Source organism: Brienomyrus brachyistius, unplaced genomic scaffold, assembly GCF_023856365.1.
Source record: "Brienomyrus brachyistius isolate T26 unplaced genomic scaffold, BBRACH_0.4 scaffold36, whole genome shotgun sequence".
NCBI classification, from domain to species: Eukaryota; Metazoa; Chordata; class Actinopteri; order Osteoglossiformes; family Mormyridae; genus Brienomyrus; species Brienomyrus brachyistius.
This window is the reverse complement of record NW_026042311.1, coordinates 3017723-3035601: the sequence shown is the minus strand read 5'-3', so window position 1 is coordinate 3035601 and position 17879 is coordinate 3017723. Positions and strand designations below refer to the sequence as shown.

The window sequence follows — 17879 nt, the reverse complement described above, 5'->3', positions numbered from 1 at the left end:
TCCACCGCCATGCCGAGAAAAACTCTTCTATAGGGTTGAGGAATGGAGAGTATGGTGGAAGATGTAGGACGGTGAAATGTGGATGTTGCTGAAACCAGTTCTGAACCAGAGCAGAGCGGTGGAAAGACACATTGTCCCAGACAACAATGTATTGCATATGATCGATTTGATTTGCTGCTGTTATGTTGTGCAACTGGTCCAAGAATGTAAGTATGAGTGCTGTGTTGTAAGGGCCCATATGGGCATGGCGGTGGAGGACCCCATTCTGTGTAATGGCTGCACAGAGTGTTATATTTCCCCCACGTTGCCCTGGGACATTCACTATAGCCCTGTGGCCAATGACGTTTCTTCCCCTCCTTCGTGTTCTCGTCAGGTTGAACCCAGCCTCATCTACGTAAATGAACTCATGCTGGATCTCCTCTCCATCCATTCGTAGAACTACCTGAAGAACAGTGTCAGGCAAAATTGTGTAGTTCAGTGTCGATGTAGTATACATATTACAGTACAGTAAAAGATTATGAGACGGTATGCAAGATCACACTGCTAAAGTGAATAAATACCTCTGCATAATCATGCCGCAGTTGTTTCACCCTTTCGGAATTGCGCTCGAAAGGCACTCGATAAATTTGCTTCAATTGAATATGGTTTTTTTTTTAGGATGCGTGCCAGTGTTGATATTGAGACCTGATGGATATCGTTGAAACTGGCATGGTTATTGACAATGTTAGCTTGGAGCTGTTTGAGTGTTATAGCATTGTTGGCCAAAACCATGTTTACTGTCTCCCTCTCTTGCTGTTCTATGAACATAGGAGGCCTTCCCCCTTGTCGTTCCTGACCCTCAATCCTATGTAGAAAAAAAACAGTAAACAATGGTACAGTATATTCAGAGGACAAGGTAACAGAAGTGCTGATACTGCATAGAATCCAGTACTGTAAAGCAGTTACTGAAACCGTGCAGATGTTCTTGATATGGTGATATTTGTACAATACCTATTTTCCAGCCGAAATGTTCTTATCACACTTGCCACTGTGTATCGGCTTAGATTTGGCTGTACTCGCAGTCCAGCCTCCCTCAGCGTCAGGCCGTGGTTGACAACGTGGTCAACCAGTGTTGGCGGATCTCATTTGTCAGATTCGGTCCTCTTTGAGCACCTTCTTGTCTTCGTCTTCCTCTTCTTCTACCTCCAGCATGGCCTCCATCTCTTCCTCTTCCTCTGTTGATTCCTCTTCCTCCCCTTCCTCCTCCTCCTTCCATTTTGCTTGAAGACCGATGAACTCACCTGCTGCTTTTTATAGTGCTTACACACCTGATTGGTGTGTCTACAATTAAACAAACAAGTGTTTGCACACCTGATGACTGTGTTGAACCAATTAGTTGGACGGTGCGGTAATTTGACAGTCAGTGCTTTGGTATTGCAAGGAAGTGACTTCATGATAGATTTTTGTGTGTGATGTATGTTAAGTGTGTTTAGTGTTTTGCAAATCACTGTGTGTAGAGTTTTGCAACAAGTGTGAGGTTGACAATGTGCTTATAGTTGTGCAAATATGGGCTGCTGTTTTGCTTGTTGAGTGTGCAGTTTTGCTAATAGTGTACTACTTTTAATTTCCGTGTGTAAGCAATCATCAAAAACTGTAAACATACCATTGTACTGTAAGCTTACAATAATACTGTAACAAATTACATATCCAGTTCAGTATAGAATAAAAATAAAAAATAAAAACTGTTGGGGAAAGCGCCCGGCGTTTCCACCCCAACTCCACATTTATGAGACACACACAGGTTACAGTTTTACTTGCAAGGGTACCCACACTCTCTGCAATGCAAACTACAGCAGAATGTGTTACAAAGGGTGGTTCCCCTTGGCTTCTTTATTTATAGTCAATGGGGGGCGCAAGAGAGGGAAGTGAGATTCTTATCTAAGTAGGCAGCTGTTAACCACCTACTTAGAGTACAATAGCTAAGAGTATGTGGCTAGAAGATAAGAAATAACGTATACATATATATTTACACTCATTGCTGATCATACAGAAATGATTAACAACTGTTTCTTCAACCTAACAGTCCCTCCTGTTTATCATGACAGTATGATCAGAAGCATCAACATTGTACAAGTTGCAAAAGCACTTTAGGTACAACCTTCATTTAGACCACATTGTCATTATCCTGGAAAACATTTAATTCCGGTTCTTCAGGTCCGAGCCCTGCACGGGTGCTTTCGGCTCGGCCGTCATTATGAATTATATGTCTTCTTCATCGCCATCGCTGGAAACAGGCTCTGTCTCTATAGTTTGGGTAAGGGAGAGAAACATTGTACTGCGTGTCCGAAAAGCAGCATTAAGAGCTTGATTAATAAACATTTTCAAACATGGTATAACAGTAATAAAACAACAGAAAAATAAAATGAAAAACAAAAGAAGAGGTAGGCATGTTTTCATCAGTATTGACCACCATGTTCCTGTAATAAACCAGTCTAACCAGGATGAGGAGGACTGCGGTCGACTGTCCATGGTCATCACTTTTTGTAAGTTTCGGAGGCGGTCTAAGGCAGATGTCATATTGGGTGAGTGCACATTGTCAGGAATGTAAGTGCAGCACGTTTGGTTCAGGAGGACACATACTCCTCCTTGTGCGGCTGTCAGTAGGTCTAATGCCATACGATTCTGGATTACCATCTGTCTGGTTATGTCTAATTGTTCATTTTGTTTTTGGTTAATCAGTATCGAATCATTCATAAATAGACCTAGTCTATAATTTAGAGTTTCTACGCGTAGCATGAGTTTTCCGATTCCTAGCCCAGGGAACAGGGCCAGCATAACTTTACTGCCTGTTCCCCACAATTTATGTTCAGCGGGCACATCGGTTCCCCACACACTATCATGGGGTTGTATTAATATCGAACGCCTTCTCCTGCTTCTGAAGAAAGTTTTACTTTCCTGTGCTATCAGGAAGGTGTGATCTGAAACAAAAATAAGAGCGCATACTCCAAACCAGTTCGGTGGTAAGACAAAGTATGCACGAGGTCCACACAACCATGCTACTCCGTCCACCCAATATGTTCCATTACTGGGGCGAAGCATCGAAATTGGAGATCCATACATGCTGTCTACATATGTTAGGTTACAGTTCGTGGTGTTTCCTCCTATCCATCGCGTACCATTATCTTGCTTAAAACAAATGGCATGCTGATATGTCAGTGGGTCTCTTTCCATCAAGACAGAAAAAGGAAGTGAAACATTAGTTTTAGCAACAGCGAAGTCTACCCAGAAATCCTGTATACAGGTACCATTTTGAAACCCAACGTCATCTGGGTAGTTTCCTGTAGCCTCCTGATACTTAATTCGGACCACTGTCATTCTATTAGTCCCAGGTATAGTTATGTTCATATCTTCCCCTGCTAGCGAAAATATAAGGGAAAGACGGCTCTGGTATCCTATTCCTGCAAAAGAAGCAGCGCATTTGGCTTGGGATATGTTCATAGCTTTACCATACACCGTAGGTCCTTCACTATGAGTGGGCATTACTGAACAAACATAGCAATTTGTCACATTTTTCGCTGTCACAGTATCATGTACATATCGGTACCAGTAGTTTTGCATAAATGGATGTGAGTGGTCAGCGGGCAACGGGCGTAGATGGAAGTCATCATGGGTCCATCGCCGTAGGTGCTGTAATGGAGCTGGTGAGAGCCAGGACAACCATACAAGTCCTACAACAAGAATGACCCCTAGAGTCACCTTACCACATCCCCACCCTATCAGGGCCATCCTAAATAGAGTGCAGCTCAGTTGTTTTCTTCACCGGGTTGAGACAACAGCACCCTATTGGTTACTGTGCCTTTGTAGCGGACTTCCACTGCTACTCTGTTGCTGAGGCCTCTGATAAGGGCTTGATGGGTTTACAGTGACTTTTGTGTATCCAGGAAGGTCGTTCTGCGATCTTTACTGCTGTTGGTGTTGTAAGGAGGACTTGATAAGGACCGTCCCACCGAGGTGTGCTCCAATCTTTCCGCAACAGGACCTTGACCAGGACCCAATCTCCCGGCTGCAAGTTATCCTGTTGAGTAGAAACAGAATTTACTGGCAGACTACTGGGGCTATGTTTTTGTTGTGATGTTAGTAGTTTACGCATCCAATCAGCCAGCGTATTTTCTCGGTCTGCTTTTTCAATGTCATTCATTTCAGTTGCTAGGGGAAACGGTCTACCATACACTATTTCAAAAGGTGTTAATCCTGCAGGAGTGGGAGTTATTCTCATCTATAATTTTACTAGAGACAAACATTCTGGCCACGGCCTTTTTGTCTCTTCCATTGTCTTTTTTAGCCTTGTTTTAATAGTGCCGTTAGTCCTTTCCACTAAGCCTGCGCTCTGGGGGTGATACGCACAATGATTCTTAAGCGTAAAACCTAATGCTTGTGAGCAAAGGGACATAGTCTGATTTACAAAATGAGTCCCATTGTCTGATCTTATAATATGAGGTATGCCATAGGTAGGGAAATAATGGCTTACCAAACATTTTGCAACGGTCATTGCATCACAATGCTTTACAGGGTATATTTCTACCCACTTAGAAAAGGTGTCTATAATAACTAGACAGTATTTCTTTCCTTGTGACCAAGATAATTCAATAAAATCCATATGTACAACATGAAACGGATACTCAGCTGTGGGGAACTGGCCACGTTTTGGTCTGATGTTTCCTTGTGCATTGTGTTTACAACAAATTAAGCATGTCCTACAAAATTGTTTTGCATAATCAGAAAAATTTATAGCATAGAAATATTGTTGTATGATATGTACCATCCCTCCTGTTGAGACATGAGTATTTCCATGGCTCACCAAAGCAGCTGTTTTGTATAAATTTTTTGGTAGGATGGGCTTGTCATTCATATAGTAAACTTTCTCTCGTTGTATTGCTCCTCTTTTGATCCAACTTTGTACTTCTATTTTAGGAGCATGAATCTGTGCATCACATAGCACATCGCTATCGATAAAAAGAATGTCTGCCACTGATAAGGTAGGTTGTTTCAGTGCCGCTTCTTTGGCGGTTTTATCTGCAAAACTATTTCCTGCGGTTTCTGCAGAGTCATCAGTCTGGTGTGCTTTGCATTTGCACAGTGCAAAGTGAGTCGGTAAATGCACAACGTCTAATAATCTAAGTAGCAAATTCGTATGAGTAAGAGATGTGCCCTGTGATGTTCTAAAACCTCTATTTTTCCAGACTCTTGCATGGTGATGGACAGCTGCAAACACATATTGACTATCAGTGTAGATAGTAAGTGACTTGTTCTTGAACAGTTCACATGCCCTGATCACAGCATAGAGTTCAGCCGCTTGTGCTGAACAAGTAGAAGGGAGTGCATTGGCTTCTAACACTTCAGTAGATGTAACTACAGCATACCCAACTTTATTTTTTCCCATATCATTTTTTGATGCTGAGCCATCTACATAAACAACTTCTGATCCTGGTATAAAAGTTTGCAGAATATCTGCTCTTGGTTTTGTTTGTTCTTCTATTGTTGCTTTGCAAGAATGTGGCTCCCCATCCTCTGCGGTAGGGAGAAGCGTACTAGGGTTCAATAGGCCACACCGCTGAAGTTCAATGTTAGGTTGTGAGAGCAAAAGTGACACTAAGGTAAGATGTCTTGTATGTGTTAAGAATGGAAGCGGTGTCTGCAACAAGATTAAAGACACCGAATGAGGAACTTTAAGTATGAGGGGGTGACAAAGTACCAATTCTGCTGATACCTTTACTGCTTCTGCAGCAGCTGCACATGCCTGTAAACACTGTGGAAAGCCAGCTGCTACTGCATCTAATCGTTTTGAATAGAATGCTAACGGTCTCTCTTTTGCTCCGAATGGCTGTGTTAATACTGCTTTCATATAACCTTGATTAGCATCTACACATAGGGTGAATGGTTGTTGATAATCTGGTAGAGCAAGGGTCACATTGGTTTGCAACATTCTTTTTAAATTTGTAAAAGCATTTTCTCCGTCCTCAGTCCATTGTATTTTGTCCTTTAGAGTCATCTCCTTCCCGTATATTAAATTTTGCAAAGGTTGAACTAGAAAAGCATAATCTGGTAACCATTCTCTACAATAATTGCAGAGCCCTAAAAAGGACATCATCTGTTGTTTAGTCTGTGGTTTAGGTGCTTCCTGTATAGCTTGTTTCCTTATCTCTAGCAACGAGCGACCTTTTTGTGAAAGGTTATGCCCTAAATAGACAACTGTCTTTTTGCAATACTGCAACTTCTGTTTAGAAGCTTTATGTCCAGTATTGTATAAGTGCTGAAGCACAGTTAGGGTAGTTTCTTTGCAATGTTGTTCTGAATCTGCTGCTATTAAGATATCATCCACGTATAGTAATACCTGACTATGTGATGGAATTTCACAGGTACTCATAGAGTATCTAAGGGCCATGGTATATACATGTGGACTTTCAGAAAATCCCTGAGGGAGTCTAGTATATGTATATTTTTTCCCATTATAGATAAATCCAAATAAATGTTGAGAATCAGGGTGCAATGGTACTGAGAAAAATGCATTACTAAGATCCACTACTGAGAAGTAGCTTTTATCAGGAGTCAATGAGTTGAGCAATAAGTGTGGGTTAGGCACGTCTGGTGCTGCATGTTGCACTATGTTATTAACCGGTCTTAAATCCTGCACCATGCGCCATTTCCCTGTATGTCCCTTCTGGACTGGAAAGATAGGAGTGTTGCAAGTGGCTTCAGGAGCCTCTCGCAATATTCCTGATGCTAACATGTCTTGCACTACAGGGGCTATACCTTTCTCTGCTTCAGGTTTTAATGGGTATTGCCTAACTACCGGATGGTGTTCTGATTTCACAATTACTTTGTAAGGTGGGAATCCCTTTACCAGCCCTACATCAGTGGGGGAGGAGGACCATAACCCTTCTGGGAGGCGATCTAGATCTGGACATGATCCCTCCTCCAGGGTTGAAAAAATTTGTCAGGTTGGGTCCTTTAAGTGTGTGGTGGGAGTGGTTTGAACTCTCCATCCCAAAGGAAACCGCCACACATTGTGTTTCTCATCATAGCTCCAACAGGAGCCAGATACGGGTTGGTAGTCATTGTAACTGTGCATAGAATCTCGTAAGAACATCTCTACATCTCTCCACTGCATCTGGGGTGGTTTTGAAAGAGATACGTGTGGTGTTCTCTCTCTAAATACAGCCTGTTGCTTGTTAGATAAAATGACTGAGGCTGCTGAAAACCCAGTGGTGGGGTTAACATACATATGTTGTAAGGTAATACAAGTGTCTTGGAGGGCATGAAACGTTTTGTCATAGGCATAATCTGGTCCTGGGGTGCCTTTGTACCACATAGTGACGTGTAAGGCATCGTCAGGCATGAACTGGGCCTGTCTAGGGGACTGCTTTTCTCTAGTTTTCCGCAATAATTCTCGTGTCTGTGCAGTTCCCCCTAGGTCCAGAGACCAGTAATATTGTGGTGTTGTGGTTCCTTGCACAACATAAGCTTCTTCATTTACGATTGCTTTCATGCCAGTGGCTGTGGCAACCACGCTAATGCCCATTTGTACCATAAGGTCTCGGCCTAACAAGTTAACAGGACAAGAAGGGCTTATTAACACCTGTGCTTGACATTCAAGTCCAGTTTCCTTATCTTTTACTGCAACTGGGTTTGTTAACTGATGTCTGTCTGTCTGACCTCCTGCCGTTTTTATATTTATGACTGATGAAGAATATGTGACTCCGGGAGGACTGGAGGTTAGGACAGTCCTACATGCTCCAGTGTCACACAGACATTCATATACTTTGCCGTTTATGACTAACTTCCGACTTGGCAAGGTTTCCCACTGCCTTTCTGCTAATAACTGACACACTGCTTGTAAATCTATTTCCTTATCTAAAAGGTCTTGTAAAGTGACCTCCGTTTCCTTTCTTAAAATCACCTCTGTTTTGCCTCGGATGGTGTCGGTAACAGGGGCCTCCGAGGGGGGTCATTGATCATTGTTTTCAATGGAGTTTGGGTTATATGGTTGTTTCCCTACTCTACAATTCCTAGCTAAGTGTCCAGGTTTCCTGCATGTCCAGCAAATGTTATCTTGCTGAGACGAATTCCTGTAATTGTTTCTGAAAACACCTCTCCCCCTTCCTCGGCCTCTTGACCTTCCTCTGAATCCTCCCCTCCCCGGAGGATTCATTTGCACTAGCGCTACTACTTCTGAGGCGCTGAATATTGTGTCTGTCTTTTCCTGTTTTTGCGCTCTCTGCACGTGTTGGGCATATTCTAGTGCTTGTTGGACTGAACCAGTATTCTGATGTACCCAATGTTTGTCAAGATATTTTCGCAATTCGGGCTTTAGGCCTGCGACAAAAGCTCGTTTTAGCTGTTGTTGGTACACTCCTACTGCCTCTTCATCAAATGGGATCCCTGAGTTTCCTCTAAATACAACTCTCATTCTATCCATAAAATCCTCAGGTTCCTCTCCATCTTTTTGTTTACATTGCGCTATTCTGCCATAATCTGCTCGTCTCATAAACACTATCTCTATCCTTCCATGTAATTGTTGCATACTCTGTTTTCTACGTACATCTCTTAACTTACTTTGTTCCAACCATGCATCAGAAAAAACATATTCTTTTTTTCTGTCTTTACCTTCTTTCTTATTGGTAGTCTGTAACATCTCCAGTTTTAAGTTTCCCTGTAATTTTAATATATCTGGAGTGTGGAGTTTTCCTCCAAACCCATGTTTTTTCCTCCATCTCTGACTACTTATTTGTCCTGATCCTGGCTTATATCCTTCCATAAACTTCTCATCTCCCTCTAGTTCCATTTGTTTACTTTGATTCTTCCCCATTGTTACCTTTTAATGGATACACTACAAAAAATAAAAAATCCTAAAAGCAAGTCCCTGGGATGAAACCTCAGGAGGACACCAACACGGCCTTCTACTGCTCACTATTAGAGCAGCGGTGTTAGTTTTCAGGGATGAAACCCGTCCTTTATCCTTCAGTCACCAGTATGTTGTTGCTTTTAGGGTGGATCGTGTAGGTTAATCTAAAACCTATAAAAACACATCCACATACATCAATATATATATTTCCAATAACGCCTACTTTCTCTCCCGGTTAATTTCGGCTAACCTCAACCACATGCATGTCTTGGCCACCTACTTATTTAGGTGCCGTATCTCTCACTTGGCCACCTACTCACTTAGGTGCCATATCTCTCACCTGTATAGTGTGCTCTCTGATCCGTCACCGAGGTCCTTCAGACATCACCAGACGTCGAGCGCAGTTCTAACCACCGGCCTGATGACGAATTCACATCACAGGTCTTTCTTGCACCCGACTTCGAGTGGCTGTCGACAGACTTCGGTGTCGCTTCTCTCGGCGTACTGGAGACGTCTTCGGGGTTCCTCGGATCCGGCTCGAAGGACCAAATTCTATGTTGGGGAAAGCGCCCGGCGTTTCCACCCCAACTCCACATTTATGAGACACACACAGGTTACAGTTTTACTTGCAAGGGTACCCACACTCTCTGCAATGCAAACTACAGCAGAATGTGTTACAAAGGGTGGTTCCCCTTGGCTTCTTTATTTATAGTCAATGGGGGGCGCAAGAGAGGGAAGTGAGATTCTTATCTAAGTAGGCAGCTGTTAACCACCTACTTAGAGTACAATAGCTAAGAGTATGTGGCTAGAAGATAAGAAATAACGTATACATATATATTTACACTCATTGCTGATCATACAGAAATGATTAACAACTGTTTCTTCAACCTAACACTTATCATACTTAACACGGGGGCAGCATGGTGGCGCATTGGTTTGCCCTGCTGCCTTACAGCAAGAAGGTCCTGTGTTCAATCCCAAGTCCTTTCTGCGTGGAGTTTGCACGCTCTCCCTCTGTTTGTCTGAGTTTTCACCAGGCGCTGTAGTTTCCTCCCACGGTCCAAAAGCATTCAAGAGGGGTTGAATGGTGAGTCTAAATTGGTCCTGTAGTTGTGTGTGCACCCTGTGGTGTGTTGGTGATTCCCCAGGGTTGGTTCCCACTTGTGCCCAGTGTTCTTGGGATAGGTTCCAGTCCCCAGGCAACCCCAGTTGGAATTAAGTGGCTTCAGAAAATGGATGGATGGATACTTAACCCCTGTAGAAGCCCATGTAAACTGATATGGTTACTTTTTCCACGCTACATTTATCATATTGGGAAAAATTTAAATGCATAGCAGCGGCCCTTCTACCTCCGACGAGCTAAAAGGTGTGGCACAAGTCCCCTTATCCTCAGGACACTTTATAACTGTGTCATCAAGAGCATCCTAACTGGATGCGTCGCCGGCTGGTATGATAGCCACACCACCTACCCCAGCAAAGCTCTGCAAGAAGTAGCACGGTGTGGGGAATATCATTATGAGATGAGCTTCCTGTCAGGGTCAGCTCCTGTTGTCCCAGTCTTGCATCCATAGCTTCTGGCTTTGACCTTGAATAGGATAAGTGCTACAGCCAATGGATGGATATTCCATACTTACATACACTTCACACAGTATAGTATATGAGAGTATAATTTTCACTATATATAATATGCAATATTAAGTATTAACATGGTCTATATGAGTAATTATGTAACTAATATTAAATAAATTTAAAGAATATATACCATGCAGTGTTGGCCTCCCATCTGCAGGGTAGGCCACACGAATCCCAGCCATAGTCTGTGCCTATGTGTATAGACTTTGCGTGTCCTGAATATGTCACATTAGACATGGATTGATATCAAGCTTGGTACTTTATGATTAAAGCTAAATCAATAACGTAAAACATTCCCATTTAAATATTCAATTGCTTGGAAAAAGGCCTATTTACCAATTAAACCCGTAGCAATAGCACATAAATCCATTAAATACACAGATTAAGATTAATTTGGTCTCAGATGTTAGAAAACCTCATGAATAATACACTGACATTAGGTCTATATATTTGTGTGTTTTTTTCCCATTAGCCTAGCCTACTTTTTGTCTCTGGGGAAAAGGATACGAATGAACTCGCATGTCCGCTAAACATGACTTTATACACAAACACGGAATGTAGTGTCCAGTGTTCAAACTCATTGATTTCAGGTCATTTTCACCTGTTGAAATGATTGAAGACAACAAAAAGATCATTTAAAGCATAAATGCATTTATTTTCTAATTAGATGTCAGCAAAACATTAAACATTTGTATGTAGTAATTGCAAGAAAACAAAAAGAAAACAAAATGTACCATTTTAAGTTTCTGGTACTGTGACATAACACTGATATCAGCGCATTTAACAACGTTACACATGACAGGCTAAACTATTCCTTCTAAGCTAGGTATCCTAAACTCAGTACGTCCAAACAAAAGCAAAAACAGAAATACTGTCACAGGTCCAGGGCGGATTGAGAGCGACAGCGTGTCATGGAGCAAGCAGAAACAGAGAGTGGACGACTCACTCAGGGATTCAAAGGAGGAAAGGGGAAAAACACTAGAGACACTAATAAAAACAAAAGCAGACCACGAGGGGTCAAAAACAAGACAAGGAACAACAGTAATCAAATAAGAAATCGGTCGGTGGGTCACAAACTTTTTTTTTTTTCCCTCCACCACCCCCCCTCTGCGGAGGACCACTTTATTGTGCCCGAGATGTTATTTCAGGTGGAGTCTAGGACCCAACCTGACACGTGTGTATAGACAAACAGGCACACACATATACAAGCATACGTTCCCACCCTCATGCAGACATAAACAAATATTTACACATTCACCCAAAATTTAGACACACAGAAATGAACGCTGTACACATACTTTCACTCCCCATATATACTCTATGTGGACCCCTATTTTTCCTCTGGCGAGGAGACCAGAAGATCACCCCGGACCCCGCAGTAGCCGAGAAGCCCACCAGCCCAGACCCCGACCAGACGGCCAGCTCTTCCTCTCAGCCCCCAGCCCCAAATGGCGAACAGGGAACGGGGGTGTGAAAAGACCCCATGCCCCCCTTCGCCCGCTCAGATGTGGTGTTGGTGTGTGTTGTTCTAAAGTGCTTTTAAAACAGGTGAAGGGCATGGCACTAACCACCCCCTGCCGACCAACAGCTGGTGTTAGCTCGGCCTCTCCCCAGAGCCCTCAATGTCTATGTGTGATTAAAATTGAGATGTGGGCCCTGGCACCAGAGGTAAGGCTGAATGAACAGACCGCCCTCTGGATGTCATTCTGTGTGTCCATCCCCAATGCCCTAAATGTATGTGTCATGAGAGAGTAAGTAATGAGAGTGTCTACGTTGTAGTGTATGAATGAGGTACAGGTGGTCGCGAGGGGACAGAGGAGGAATACCTACCCTGCATCCCAGCAACGCACCTACACCTCAAAGCCCTACATGTGTGGTGGTGTGATGGAGCGGGAGGAGGGAAGCATTTAGGGATGGGGAGGAAAGGAATGGGGGGGGTGCAAAATACCTCCCCCCCCGGAGCCAGCTCCCCCGCTGACCCCCATAGGCACTCCCCGTTCCCCGAAATCCATCCAGGGAGGGGGGCCCAGGCCCATCCAGAACAGGGCCCAAGGCAGCAGCACCACCGGGCCCCACAGAGCCCAAGGCGCCCCACCGGACCCCACTACAAAGGAAAAGCTACCCCCGCCCCAGCATTCAGTCAACTCCCAGACTGCACAAGACAAAAGACATCCAAAGACATTGTACCTCTCTGAAAGGTAGAAACGTTTCACCGCTCGTCCAAGCAGCTTTGCATGTGCATCAACAGAGGTAGAGGCATTAGGCACAACCTGTCTCCAATTTAACCTGCGGCCCTCTCATCATTTGCCAAAACAAAAATTATTCCCAGGAAAAAAACAGACCCAATTCACACCTCCACCAGGTGGACCACCCTTAACGACCCACTCTATTGGAGTAGGAGGGACTGGTTACATCTACCCGCAACTCCCCCCCCCCACTTTGTTTCACTCAACGAGCCCCCTTATACTACTTACCCAGGAGGATAAATATGTGGACACTTACTACCTCCCTCAGTCTGAAGAAGCTGATTGGATGAGCAGCGAAATGTTTCTAACTTTCAGAGACAAGTCCAGTTGCCACGAGTCAACCACCAGAGAGTATGGTCTAAGGTTGCCTGGTCCTTCTGTTCCTCTGTGGTGAAGGGTACCTTAAGGGTACCTTCACCACATTGCCATTTGACACTGACACCTTCACATTGCCTGCTTCTAAATCGCCAACGATCAGTTCTTCCAATAATAATTTGTCCACCTTAGTTTCAACAATATCCAAATTTATAGCATTCAGCTGGAATTCACTGTTTATAACTTCTACTGCCACATCCACAATTTCCAATTCAAATGCTTTTTCAAAAGCCTTTTCTCTAGTTTCCTCCACTTCAACTTCTCCAATTTGTACTTGCACAATTTCAAAATTAAATTTACTTTGATCTAAATATTCGAGATCAAACTGGCAGAGGTCTACCAGCACAGCTCCTATCTTCAGACTGTCTTGATGGTTGTCTACAGGCTTTATGGAGATTGTCCTGTTATTTATCACAAAAGCCTCCAACCCATGTACATCTATCCCCTTATCCCTCCCAAGCTGGCTAGTGGGTGGAGTTACTTGGGAGCACTCCTCTTCATCACCCCAGCAGATGATCTCTTCCCACTTGTCCCAGGCTGCCCAATAAGCATCATCCGTCCAGCTAACTGCCTTGGCAATTCGCCTTCGGGAATGTGACTCAGTGGAACTGTCAGCCTGGTCAGAAGGTGATTCTGCTGGGGAGCACAGCTCTTTCTCATCTCCCCAGTCAATCATCTCTCCCCACTTGTCCCAAGTTGCCCAGTATCTGTCATCGCTCCAGCAAACAGCTTTCTCCATTCGTCTGATTCTGAATGAGGAAAAACGACATACAGGCAATGCAATGGAGCTGTCAGTCACTCCTGACATGTGGACTACACTTCTGCACTGACCCACACCTTCCCAATCAACAACCGCATTACTGCACAGGCAGAGCTGCTATCTTTGGTCAGCTGGCTGGCGTGAGATTCTCAATTCCAGACAAGTCTGCACATTCATCTCCATATGTGTAACAGTCTTACTACCTTGTAAATAGTCTGGAGGGTTTGCAGACTACCCCAACACTTTTGATGCAGCTAATTTTAGGTTTATAATGGAACAAAACAGATTGACTACAAGAAATCTTGAGTGAGGGTTGGCAACCCTGCATATGACACTAACTAACCTGCACATAAAATTTAAATATAATCCAAACAATATACTGAATTTTACACAAACATATTTCAATATACAGTCATACCTCGGCTCACGAACTTAGTTCCTGACGTGAAAAGTGCGTGACCTCAATCAATTTCTCCCATTTCAAATAATGTAAATGTGTATTATGTTCAATATGTTTAAACTTCAGAAACACTGAATTTTCCTTCAATTTTTAATATTTTTCTGTGACCAAGAATCCATCCATACATTTTCCAAACCGCTTATCCTACTGGGTTGCCTATCCCGGAAGCAATGGGCACAAGGCAGGGAAAAATCGAGGATGGGGGGGCCAGCCCATTGCAGGACACACTCACACACCATTCACTCACACATGCACTCCTACGGGCAATTTAGGTGGTACCCGGAGGAAAGCCCACGACAACATGGGGAGAACGCGACCAAGAATATAGACTTAAATTAAAATAACTTTACTTGTAACAAATAATGCTGTTGGCACGTCAAACTGTCGGTGCAGCGATAAGAAAATCGGGAGAAGACTAACAATAATAGAGGATTTATAAATGGAAAAATAAGTTCACACAACACGTTATTCACCATGAACTAGGACATATCGCCGTCTTTCTCTTTAGGTCACTCTATACATATGTAATGAGGTGGAGCTGGAGGGTGCGATCTGGTTGGGGCATGGTAATTTCATTAACCTGATTGCTTAATTGTTGCAGCCAGCACGCGTATATAGGACCCGGTTGTGGTTGCGTGTGTGTGACTGATTTGTAAGCGTGACGTGACTCTCCGTGCGCCAGTATCTCCTTTTCCGGAAGTTGTGGCTATATCCAACGCTGCAGGTAGGGCATCAGTGGACGGGGTCGTTTGCTTGCTGTATGGGTGGTTGTAATGTGCTTTGGTATCTTTCTTACAGTTGCAAGGGCTTGGTAAATCTAGCAGCTTGCGGTTGCTTCCGCTTTTAAGGTTTTCCAACTTTTACCGCGTGTAATCTGCCAGGTATGTCTCGTCTCCTTTTACCAACGTTTGGGTAGTAGGGGCATACCTAATACTGTGTTTGTATTTGTAGTGGATCGCGACTTGGAGTGTTCCCGGACCGATGTGAGCCAGACCATCAACGGGATACTAAGTCACTACAATTGCTGCTGTTTTGCCCGGATGTTTTATGTTTTGTTTCATGTTTTAATTGGTTTTAAGTATTAATGTGTTTTATTGGTTGACTGTAAATTGGGGGGGCGTCGTTGGGAAGGCTTGGTGCTGGGCGGTGAGGATCCGTGTCGGGCGATACCGCGCTGCGTGGTCGCGTTGCTTTCTTTTAGCCCACCCCTTGGGTGGATGTACGTGCGTCATGTACTGCGGGACCCCTCAGAGTGTTTGACTGTACGCCTCCCATTCCCCTCCCGATAACAGCTCCCTGGTTTGGGTTTTCTCTTTTGTCGTGTGATTGGAGTGTTTTAAACATGATTTGATTTGTATTTGTGCTGTGATTTTGGTTTTTTTGTGTTTTTATTTAGAGTGTGAATAGCCAACAGCCTAATAAAGGGAGTGTTTATGGTCTTCGCGTCTCCCCTATGGTGATCATGAATCTGTGTCCTTTTATATTGGAGTGGGTTTTGAACTCCGGTATTCTAATTCTCTGGGTGAAATTCCCAGAGTGGCGTAGTCGGGTTGTCCATTTCCGTATTCCCTCGCTACTTCCTCCCTCAGTAACGCCACAGATTTGGCGTAGTCGGCAGGATCTTCACCAGCATATGGTGGAGCTGTGATTTCCTGATCACTCCCTTGGAAGGATAGGTGAATTTTTATCTTTTGTTTTATGATTTGGTTTTGAATGTGTATGTAACCGAGAGGCAAAATAGCAGCATTTGTGTCCGTTGAGCCGGTATTTTGTGTAAATTTGCTGAGTCTCGTAGTCCACCTATTTTATTATCATGGATGATGAAGTGCAACAGCTCCGGGATTTGGTGGGGCAGCTCCAGGCTGATATTGATCGTTTGCGCCAGGAGCGAGCAGAGGCTCCAGATCCCTCCGTCACCCAATCCGCCCCTGCACCTCCACCTGTTTCAGCCGAGCATCGTGTTTTTACCGACCGGTTTGCTTTTATTTCTAGGGACCGGAAGTGTCCCATGTCTGGGGTGAGCTTCGAGGAATGGGAGGACGAGGTGCAAGCGTGTATGCGGGCTTGGCATTTGTCATCTGCTGATCAAGCATTCTTTCTGTTTGACCACTTAGAGGCGGGAGCCAAGGAGGAGATTAAACATCGCTCCGCGGTTGAACGGGGTGACCCGGAAAGGATACTGGCAATATTGCGTGAGCTGTATGGGTGTTCTTATTCTCATGTATTGTTGCAGGAAGCTTTCTTTTCTAGGAAGCAACAGGATGGGGAGGGTCTGCTTGAGTTTTCATTGGCCCTAATGAGTTTGATGGGCAAGATTCAACAGGCTGCGCCACATGCGGTACCTAATGCCGAGGTAATGTTAAGAGACCAATTTATGGAGCATGTTGCTGATTGTGCACTCCGTAGAGAGTTGAAACGACTGGTGCGGTGTCAACCCTCCATGAGGTTGTTAGATGTACGGAGGGAGGCTCTTAGATGGGACCGTGAGGGTACCCCTTTGGTGGGCGCGGTCGCAGCTTGTCCGTTTCCGCTGCCTATGGTATCTCCTATGGGTTGCAAGGTCAGTCATACTCTGCCCCTAGGGTGGTAGCCTCAAATAGTGAGTTTCTAGAATTAAAGGACCTTCTGACACAGCAACAAGAGCAGATTAATTTGCTCACTCGGTCTGTATCACTTTTGCAGGCCTCTAAGCAAGTTCGCCACCCTCCTCACGGCCCTGTCATTTGTCGCCGGTGTCAGCAACCTGGTCACTTTGCACGGAATTGTGAGGGATCAAGGGTTTCTGGTCCTAGGGACCCACCCTCTTCCGGCTCAGTGTCAAGCCTTGCCCAGTCTGGTCAGCAGCCGGGAAACGAGTACCCGCCGCGTTGTTGAGCCACAGCGCGGAGGGGGTTTCTACTGGCTCTATAGTGGAGAATGTGGGGATGGTGTCTCAGTTAATGTCATCTTGTCCGCACATTAGCGTTAATATGGGTGGGGTGGAGGTATCCTGCTTGGTGGATACTGGATCGATGGTGTCCACGATTACGGAAAGCTGTTTTAGGAGCCATTTTGAACCATGGGGGCCTGATCGATTGAAGCTGTGTCAGTGGCTGCAGCTTCGTGCTGCCAATGGCCTGGCCATTCCATATGTTGGGTATCTGGAAATGGATGTGACCCTTTGTGGTAGGGAGATACCAGGTTGTGGTGTATTAGTGGTCAAGGACCCACCAGGGGGTGTAGTTCCCCAAGCACCTGGTGTTTTAGGGATGAACATCATTAGTAAGTGTTATCGCGACCTGTTTGGTCAGCATGGGCCACTTTGGGTTGAACATCCGCCTGTGGTGCAGGCCCCGAGGTCAGTCCGGCAGGCTTTGCAGCAGTGTCATCAGGTTGATGCGATCCCTACTGAGTCCTGTAGGACTGTGCGTGTAAGGGGAGGCAGGGCGTCTCGTGTCCCTGGGGGTGTCCTTGCATTTGTTCCGACTACCTGTTCTGGTCACATTGCGCACGGCTCTGTCTTGTTTGAGCCGCATGCGGCTGGGT

General features: G+C 44.6%; 1 protein-coding gene and 1 long non-coding RNA gene across 3 annotated transcripts in view; both read right to left on the bottom strand.

Moving 5' to 3' along the window:
* Positions 1 to 352: 352 nt before the first annotated feature.
* On the bottom strand, positions 353 to 1557 carry LOC125722016 (uncharacterized). The gene is made up of 3 exons (XR_007386062.1): positions 991 to 1557; positions 561 to 844; positions 353 to 442 (listed from the first exon to the last, which is right to left on the bottom strand). It is a non-coding gene; the product is annotated as an uncharacterized LOC125722016 (long non-coding RNA).
* A 10266-nt stretch (positions 1558 to 11823) lies between these two features.
* LOC125722003 (uncharacterized) overlaps positions 11824 to 17879 on the bottom strand; it is a 53455-nt gene continuing 47399 nt past the window's right edge. The window contains exon 3 of one of the 2 annotated variants that reach the window (XM_048998260.1): positions 11824 to 13261. In XM_048998260.1, coding sequence (XP_048854217.1) covers positions 13118 to 13261 — 144 coding nt within the window. In that variant the 3' untranslated portion in view covers positions 11824 to 13117. Of the gene's footprint in view, positions 13884 to 17879 lie in introns of both variants that reach the window. The other variant, XM_048998261.1, reaches the window with a different exon arrangement.